Source organism: Dipteris shenzhenensis, chromosome 31, assembly GCF_047967505.1.
Source record: "Dipteris shenzhenensis isolate YYH24624 ecotype China chromosome 31, Dip_SZ_1.0, whole genome shotgun sequence".
In the NCBI taxonomy this organism is placed as follows: domain Eukaryota; kingdom Viridiplantae; phylum Streptophyta; class Polypodiopsida; order Gleicheniales; family Dipteridaceae; genus Dipteris; species Dipteris shenzhenensis.
In genome coordinates, this window is record NC_141626.1 from 32,509,037 (window position 1) to 32,517,615 (window position 8,579).

Consider the following 8,579-nt stretch of genomic DNA (forward strand, 5'->3'; position numbering starts at 1 on the left):
TCTAAAACCGCGTCTACAGGCACGTCTATAGGCGTGTCTAGCTTGTTTGCAGACACAGACAGCCGCGTCTATAAACACGTTGTTATATGTGAAAATAGACGTGCTAAATAGACGCGTCTATAAGCGCGCTCCGATAGTAATCCTCTTCCCTTCCCCTTTCTTCTCAGCTCATCAGTAATAGTTTTTTTTTCTTTTTGCCAGTTCATCATGTGGCTAGGAAGCACTTCGAGCTCACCTGATCCCTGAGATTCTATTTTTAGGGACTTGTATAACCTTTTAGGGCACCCTCCTAGTCCTGCGGAGTTATACGGGTATATGACGGGTAACTCTAAACACCCCCCAGGAGTCAGCACTATAGACTCCAAACCACCCCACACCAGCTGAGATCACCCCAGCGGAGTCAGCACAGCCCAGCCGGCTACACAGCACAAGCCCATCTCCCATGCCATCTTATGCCCCTTCCCCCATGCCGTCTTATGCCCCTTCTGCCATGCCGTCTTATGCCCCTTCCCCCATGCCGTCAGGAGGTCCTTCTGTCTCACAGAGCCGTCGGCATACTCCTGTGCAGTCAAGACTCGGTTCTCCAGCTACGAGTGGTCAGCGTAGTTCTATGCAGTCTCCAGCTACAAGTGGCCAGCGTACGAGCTCGACATGACACGGTAGCAGGCGTAGTAGCAGGGAGAGCGGTGGGAGATGCATGGCACAGTGCTTTGGGAGGGGTGGTGGTGGGGACGATGATGATTCATATGATTTAGACGTGCCTCCGGGTGATGGTACGATATTCTATGACATCACTCAGATAGGAGGCATCTTGATGGATGCACGGGGGAAGGACATCATGGCCTTCATGCGCTCTGTAATTGCTAACAATTACTGTAATTGCTAACAATTACTGTAATTGCTAACAATTACAGATATTGCTTTATCCACTTCAAAGACCAGCCAAAGAGGTTGGCTGATCTGTTCGCTCTAGGTATCCTAACCCCCCCAATCGCCAATTCACAGATAAATGGGCCAAGTCAAAGATTGTTACGATACTTGGTAATAAAAGATCTTCGCTTAAGAGGCAGGCACTAGCGGAGCTTGCTAGGCTTGAGGGAGGTCAACCACCAAGGGGCCCGCCCCACACCACTCACAAGCGTGAGTGGAAAAAAGCAATGAAGTCAGCGAGGGAGGACCCCAGTCTGCAGCACATGGAGGCACGAAGGATCTAGATGGAGCAATATGAGAGCACGCACTTTGGAGCAGGGGGTGTTGAATCATGGGAGGCCCAATTTGTAAGTATCGATCTCAAATTATATTGCTTATGTAGTTTATTAGGAGGTTGTTTCTTTGTACTAATCCCTCCGCAAATTGTGTCGTCTTACAGCTTGAGATCGTGGGCAGATACCCTACTCCTGTCGAGACAGCCTACCACCACCACCATCGCAGAGAAGATACATGGAGGCACTTCTATGATGACGGGTTGATTACTGAGGAGCAGTATATCCGGGCTACTGGAGCGGCCCCCGAGGTATTTGAAAGTAATTAAATAATGTCAATATTATAAGTAAAGATTTGATTTTTCATACATTGATATATGTTGTCCCTTGTTTACAGGCCCGTGCACAAGACGACGAGGAAGAAGATGAGGAAGGAGGCGCAGAAGGGAGCGCAGAAGGCAGCGTGGAAGGCAGCGAGGATTAGTCATAGAAGTAGTGCTAGCTACTCTTTTTTGTACTTAAAGCCACTAGCTTGGCTTCGTGCCTCTTGTATATACACTCCTCTTATTTTTTGTACTTTAAGCCACATGACGTGGCTTAGCTTCCTTATTTTTTGTACTTGAAGCCACATCATGTGGCTTAGCTTCGTGCTATATGTACATACAAGCACTTTTTGAGCTTTCAATTTTATTGCGTTTTGGAGTTGTAATGTTTTATTTGGAATTGTAATTAAAATGCGGTTGGCTGTAAGAATTGAATTACACAATGTGGAAATGGGATTCTTGTAACTATATAGCATACACAACATACATAGCATTCTATAAATTAAAAAAAAATTATTATAAAGCGCATCTATCAGTGCATCTATAAATGCGTCTATATACGCGTCTGTCTGTTCGGCAAGCGCTCGACAAGCGTCTATTTTTGCATCTATAAATGCGTTTATAAGAGCATCTATTTAAGCGTCTAAATGCACGTCTATACGTGCGTGTGTCTACTATATAGATGCGCTGTTAGACGCGGGTCTCCAGATGTGAAAATAGATGTGCAAATAGACGTGCCCGTAAGTTTTTTATTTAGTTCAATAAATGCGTATGTGTGCACGTCTATGGGTGCTTTGTCTTGTTGTGCAAGACCTTTTATTTAAGCATAAGGATAGGGGTTCCATTAAGGAATATATAAGATAGCATTTTTAATCATTAGAAGGGTATATAGATTAGGCAATTCACATATTTTATAGAATTATACTTACAGAAGGGACTTTAAAATGTGATCGAGGAATTTTAATTTGAAAATTTGATTTTTAAGTAGTCCTTATAGAGTGGATCTTAAAATGTGATTAAGGAGAAAATTTAAAGTCTATGAAGGATTAGGATAAAATATCAGTGTAAGATAAGGTTGTTTACATCATGCGCTTGAAATTACGTGCTATATAGTCTTTTTACATGGAGATCAATCTGGAATGAAGGGTTTCCATGATAGTGACTCTAATTAGTGTGCATGGTGATGGATGATGTGTTGACCTTTGTGTGGGGAAAGGTGCTTGGACTTCTTTGCCTTTCTCCAAAATCAAAGGGGCACACTCATGGGAGTCAAGGCTCTCAACAAAATCAACGGGCTCATGGGAGTAGAGGCTCTTGACCTTGAATTGTAGAAAAGTGGAGTTGATGTTTGTGGCTTGCATTTTTGGAAACATGATGAGGCACCCCTCGCCCCGTTTTACACATCTTGCACTCCAAGTAATTAAATGAATAACCTAAAATTGAGAAAAAAGTAGGGTAATGTTTGAAGTGAGGCTTGAATTAAAGGATCTTACACACCAATGAATGACCTTAAGTTCTTGCTCAGTTCTTGAGAGGGTGGACATACTTTGTGCCCATATTGTGACAAGTCAGCTGCTTAAAAGCTGCAACTCAGATGTGATGAAATCAGAAAAGGAGGCTTGTGGCCTGCATTTTTTGGAAAGGCTAAGAGTCCCTCTCTCCTTTTTACCCATCTTTTACTAGTACTTTAAATGAGTAGTTAACCTTTTGTTGGAAGTGTACAAATACTGAAGTGAGACTTGAAAAAATTAGAAAAGAAAGATTGATTGATTGATTGAGGGAAAGAGTAGTGAGCAAGTACGTTAATATCTTGCTCATCCATCGTTGTCTTTTTCACGTATGAAAATTACTTCATATTTTCCTTCCAATGACCCTCGAGCTTTGGGATCCACCTCAATACAATAGAGCTTTGACTCGAACATTTCAAACCTTTTTGTTTCTATCGGACAACAGTCATTAGGAAAATTTGGAGCTCATTTTGGGGCCCTCTAAGGACTTCCCTTGAAAATATTCTCTCAAGGGGGGTAGGGATAATTTTTTGTAGATTAGCTCAAAACTTGTCAGACTTGGCATTTCTAGAACCTACTCTTTGAGAGCTTTCCAATGATATATACCATGATGGGGTTTCGACATGGGAATGGAAAGATATAAGATTCCTTTGTTCTAGGAATCTTCCTACGAGGGAAGTCCTTAGTAGAAAACTCTGGCAGTGCATCATCCCTTCCCACAACAAGACGCCCATCGTCTTCACTTTAGCGTATTGCCTTACGTATTTAACCTTTGATCATTGATGAGTTCAACCGGAAGAATAACAAAACCTGATCAGAGTCAAAGAGATTTGAGGAATTTCAGAAACATCATTTTACGTACAAAACGGGTTGCGTACGTGCGACCTTATCCACGCCGCTTGTCTCACTGCTGCATAAATATGTTACGTCTGGATCTCCGGTTATCATACATGATATATCTTGGTACAACAAAACTAAATAACTCTCTTCGCTGCTTCCTGTCGATCGCGTTGAAAAAGTCTAACGACTGGCGGCCATGCAGCAGCCGCCATAAGAAACTTGCGATGTCCTCGTGGGGCGGTAACGAAAATGCCCATAATCGACAATGATCCGTGTGTCCTGCTTATCATTTAAGAGGACGGTAATTGCCGCTCAATCCTCAATATACCCAAGTTCCAAGATCCAACCCCTTGTACCGCTCCCTTACCAAATAAGTCCCAATCCGTCACTTTTTTGGCTCCGAACAAGAGCACGAAGCTATGGCAGCTTCTTATGTGCTAAACACCTCCCTTCTCCAGCTTGGAGACGCAAAAGACAAATCTTTACGTTTTTGGACGGTGGTAGTATTTCTATCAATCGTATCTTGGCTCTGGGTGCACTGGCGGATCCAAAGTGCAACCAAAGATCCCAAGACTTGGCCCCTACTTGGCTCTCAGCTAGAGGCATCTCAAAACTATGAACGCCTTTTCGACTGGATTTCCGAGTACTTTACGGACGACCACCGGACAGTCAAAATGACATTCTTGTCTCGTCGGAGCTTCCTCACTGTCGATCCTGCGAATGTGGAGTACATTCTAAAGAGCAACTTTCACAATTTCCCAAAGGTGCTCTGCTTGTTCCCAAGTTCCTTCCTCCACTCTATAATTTGACACAGCCTCTTCTTTCCTGCAACCGCCTCCATGGCTCTGATGCTATCGGATGCTGGGTCGACTTGTTCTTTCGAACGTCACTAATTTGTTCCTTCAACGACAGGTTAGCCCAAGAGAAGTAGCTACCAAAAGCTGGTCCATTCTAATTCTGTAATAAATCTGTCTACTGCAGGGAGAAGAATTACATTACAGAATGCACGATATGCTGGGAAATGGCATTCTTAATACCGACGGGATATTATGGAAGACACACCGCAAAATTGCCAGTGCAGAATTCTCAATTAAAATGTTGAAAGCTCTAAGCAGAACAACCTACCGAGAGAGTGCTATGAAGCTTGTAGAGATACTTAATATCTCAATAAAATCAAATCAACCCGTTGATATCCAGGTTTGTATGCAGTGTAGACGTGTTCGTAGCCAACTAACCCTTTTCTATCGTATTTTAAATCACGCGGTCAGCACATAAGACAGTGTCAATTAATTTTGCAGGACTTCCTTTCACGCATGACATTCGATTCCATTTGCAAGGTCATCCTTGGGAGGGAAGTGGACAATCTGGACAGATTGTCCAGCTCCAACGTCGATTTTGAGAATCTTGCAAGAGCACTGGACAACGCGCTAGAAATGATAACACGAAGGCATCTTTATCCGTGGTGGAGAATTCAGAGATTCTTTAACATTGGATCAGAGAGGTTGCTCAAGCAAGAGCTCACAAAGTTAAAGTCGTTTTTCTCCAAAGCAGTTGAAGAGCGCAAGCTAGAGAACGAAGGTCAACCTAAGGACTGGGTAAGAATCAGCGTCGAAACTATTATGGATTTACGAAACCTTGCATCGAAAATCCCTTTCACAAAAGGCATTCTCGTGGATCGATTGACATAATTCTTGATCATAGGGCAGAAGTTGCACAATACTTTACAGAACTTTGCTTATTGTAAGGTTTTCAAGAGCCTATCTGCTAAATTCTTCTTTACTGGTCGTTCCCATACAGGAAATGCAAGACCTATTGTCTCGGTTCATCTCACAGCAGTGTCATCAACCGGGATTACTCCCTGATAATGATATCCGGGATGCGGTCTTGAACTTCGTCTTTGCTGGACGTGATACGACTGCAAGTACTCTCTCTTGGTTTCTATACTGCATGTGTTGCAATCCCGAAAAGCAAAATAGGGTGTTCCAAGAAACGATGACGTTGGAAAATTCGTCAAGTGGGGCCAACGTTACAGATTTTGCGGACTTGTTGACCTACGAGTCTCTCCACAGCATGCACTATTTGCACGCCTCTTTGACTGAAACTCTTCGACTGTACCCCGCTGTTCCTCGGGTATGGCCTCCATTAACGCTAAAAATTCAAGACTTTTATAAGATCTCTTTGTGGAGAAGCAGTACCAAAGAGCAAGCAGTCACAATCTTCGCATATGACTCTCGCAGTCACGACGTATCGGCTAAAGGATGCTTGAAGGATTTCTATACTAATTGCATCCTCCGTCTGCAGGATGGGAAGGTGGCATTGAAGGACGATATTCTTCCCGACGGCACGAGGCTGAAAGCAGGCGATGATGTGGCATATGTCCCTTATGCCATGGGTCGTATGGAATTCTTGTGGGGTGATGATGCACGCGATTTCAAACCTGAGCGCTGGCTGAAAGATGGAGTATTTCAGCCAGAGTCACCGTTCAAGTTCACCGCATTTCAGGTAATCTAAATAATGTTTCCACTATGATAAAGATATTCCGTCTCCAACTGAAAGAAAATAAAAAACAAAAGTAATTTAGACCGCCCTGGCCAAGTGATCGTTGTTATGCAGGCCGGTCCAAGGATGTGCCTTGGCAAAGACGCAGCATACCTACAGATGAAGATCACCGCAGCAATGTTAATGCGCTTCTTCAGTTTCGAGCTTGTGCCTGGCCATCCAGTGCAGTATCGGGTGATGCAGACCATGTCCATGAAGTATGGATTAAAGGTGAAGATTAATGCGCGTTGATTAAAATTCAGAAGTCAAGATGCGTGAGTCGGAAGTGCAGACAGAAATCGGTAACATGTCGAACTTTTCTCTATAGTGCCAAAAACCTGTAAAGGTTCCCTTGGCTATTTTGGGCAAACCAATCTCAAAGGATAGGTCACACATTGAATCCTAAGATACAAATTAACATGAAGATTGAACATTACTATCGATCAGCCCAGAAACTACAGGTTAAAATCCGTGAAAAGGCCCATGGTCGGCAATTTAAAAAGTAACTACCGAGAGTAACCGCCATTGGGCATTAAACACTAAGGACACTACATATCCAAATACAAGAAAATTGTGATGAGTAATTGTAGTACATTTTGCACTTTACTAAGTAAGTTATCTCAAAATCAAGAGTAATTAGTCTCTCTCTCTCTCTCTCTTGTGTGTAATTAGTCTCTCTCTCTGTCTCGCTCTCTCTCTCTCCTCAAGTCTCTCTCTCTCTCGTGTGTGTAATTACTCTCTCTCTCTCTCTCGTGTGTAATTAGTCTCTCTCTCTCGCTCTCTCTCTTCAAGTCTCTCTCTCTCTCTCTCTCTATTCAACTCTATCTCTCTCTCCTCAAGTCGAGCTCTGTCTCTCTCTCTCTCTCCTCAAGTCGAGCGCTCTCTCTCTCTCTCTCCCTCCTCAAGTCGAGCGCTCTCTCTCTCTCTCTCTCTCTGTGTGTGTCTCTCTCAGAGTCGAGCGCTCTCTCTCTCGCTCTGAGAGAGAGAGAGCGCTCGACTCTGAGAGAGAGAGAGAGAGAGAGAGAGAGAGGGAGAGAGAGTCTCTCTCTCCCTCTCTCGCTCTCTACTCAACTCTCTCTCTCTCTCTAGTCAACTCTCTCTGTCTCTCTCTACTCAACTCTCTCTCTCTCTCTCTCTCTCCCCTTGAGTAGAGAGAGAGAGAGGGAGAGAGAGAGAGAGAGAGAGAGAGAGAGAGAGAGAGAGGGAGAGAGAGAGACTTGAGTGGACAATATGGACTTCAACTATAGACAAAGTTCATCTTACATATGGATACTTGGTTATATATATTCTTGGTTGCTTAAATGTTTTATCTTTTTTGCCAAAAGAAACTCAATTGATTCGTTTTAGATATTTGCACAATAACTATTTTTTTGCCATTTGTCTCCTTTGCTCAAATTTTTTGCACAATTATGCTTTTTCTAATTCTACGAAGATCTTCCCTTGCCAATATACTGACTTTAACCACATCAATAAGTATAAGAAAAATGCTTCTCAGCATTGAACATTGGGGACGAAAAACAACCCATTCTTTAGTTCTAAGTTCAATAATATATGCAATATTTATACCATATATTAACGAGATCTAAGTTCAATAATATGTGCAATATCTATACCATATATTATTGAGAGGTTCTTGTTTTGGCAATTAGGATGATTGGAAGAACGTGTGCCTTTAGATTGAATCAAATAATTTTGTGCCATTAGATTGAAATTGGTTACGTCTTCGTCTCTTATCTCATGCTATATCTCTGTAACTAAAAATCATCCATCCTTATCAACATTACGCAAGGCCTTGGTGAACAACATGAAATTTTCAAATCATGAGAAGAATAGTACTTCTGAGATGTGGTTGAGCAAACCTAACTCCTCTATTCGTCGCAAAAAGTTGAAGATTGCTTTTCGAACGATGAGACAAGGAAGGTTTAATGCATGTGCATTTTCTTGCCCAACTTGGTCGATGATTGGGATTCAATCATTGAGACATGGCATATGCAAGTGGATGGATCACTGCAATAGAGCACACATGCACTCGAGATTAGTGCAATTATGCACAACTATGCTGTACTATTGTAGGGGTGATTTCCTTGCATCATGCCCCCCTTCTCGTTAATGTAGCAAGTTGCTCCAAGCAAGATTGAACAAAAAATGAATGGAATTGGATGGTAGAT

General features: G+C 42.7%; 1 protein-coding gene across 2 annotated transcripts; it reads left to right on the forward strand.

Annotated features, from left to right (window-relative positions):
* Positions 1-4,245: 4,245 nt before the first annotated feature.
* LOC147881355 (cytochrome P450 704B1-like) lies at positions 4,246-6,677 on the forward strand. 2 transcript variants are annotated; one of them, XM_087369838.1, is made up of 6 exons: positions 4,246-4,637; positions 4,855-5,070; positions 5,172-5,468; positions 5,671-6,003; positions 6,175-6,375; positions 6,487-6,677. In XM_087369838.1, the coding sequence occupies exons 1-6, from the start codon at positions 4,293-4,295 to the stop codon at positions 6,661-6,663; spliced, it is 1,569 nt and encodes a 522-aa protein (XP_087225964.1). In that variant the 5' UTR covers positions 4,246-4,292; the 3' UTR covers positions 6,664-6,677. The 2 variants fall into 2 exon arrangements, with proteins under 2 accessions (XP_087225964.1, XP_087225965.1); XM_087369839.1 differs by having other exon boundaries at positions 6,470-6,617.
* The last annotated feature ends 1,902 nt before the right edge of the window (positions 6,678-8,579 follow it).

Excerpts from the sequence above, each read along its gene's own strand:
- LOC147881355 (XM_087369838.1), top strand. The coding sequence starts at position 4,293 with ATGGCAGCTTCTTATGTGCTAAACACCTCCCTTCTCCAGCTTGGAGAC. Across the intron at positions 4,638-4,854 it reads ACTTTCACAATTTCCCAAAG|GGAGAAGAATTACATTACAG; the intron begins GTGCTCTGCTTG and ends TGTCTACTGCAG. Across the intron at positions 6,376-6,486 it reads TCAAGTTCACCGCATTTCAG|GCCGGTCCAAGGATGTGCCT; the intron begins GTAATCTAAATA and ends GTTGTTATGCAG.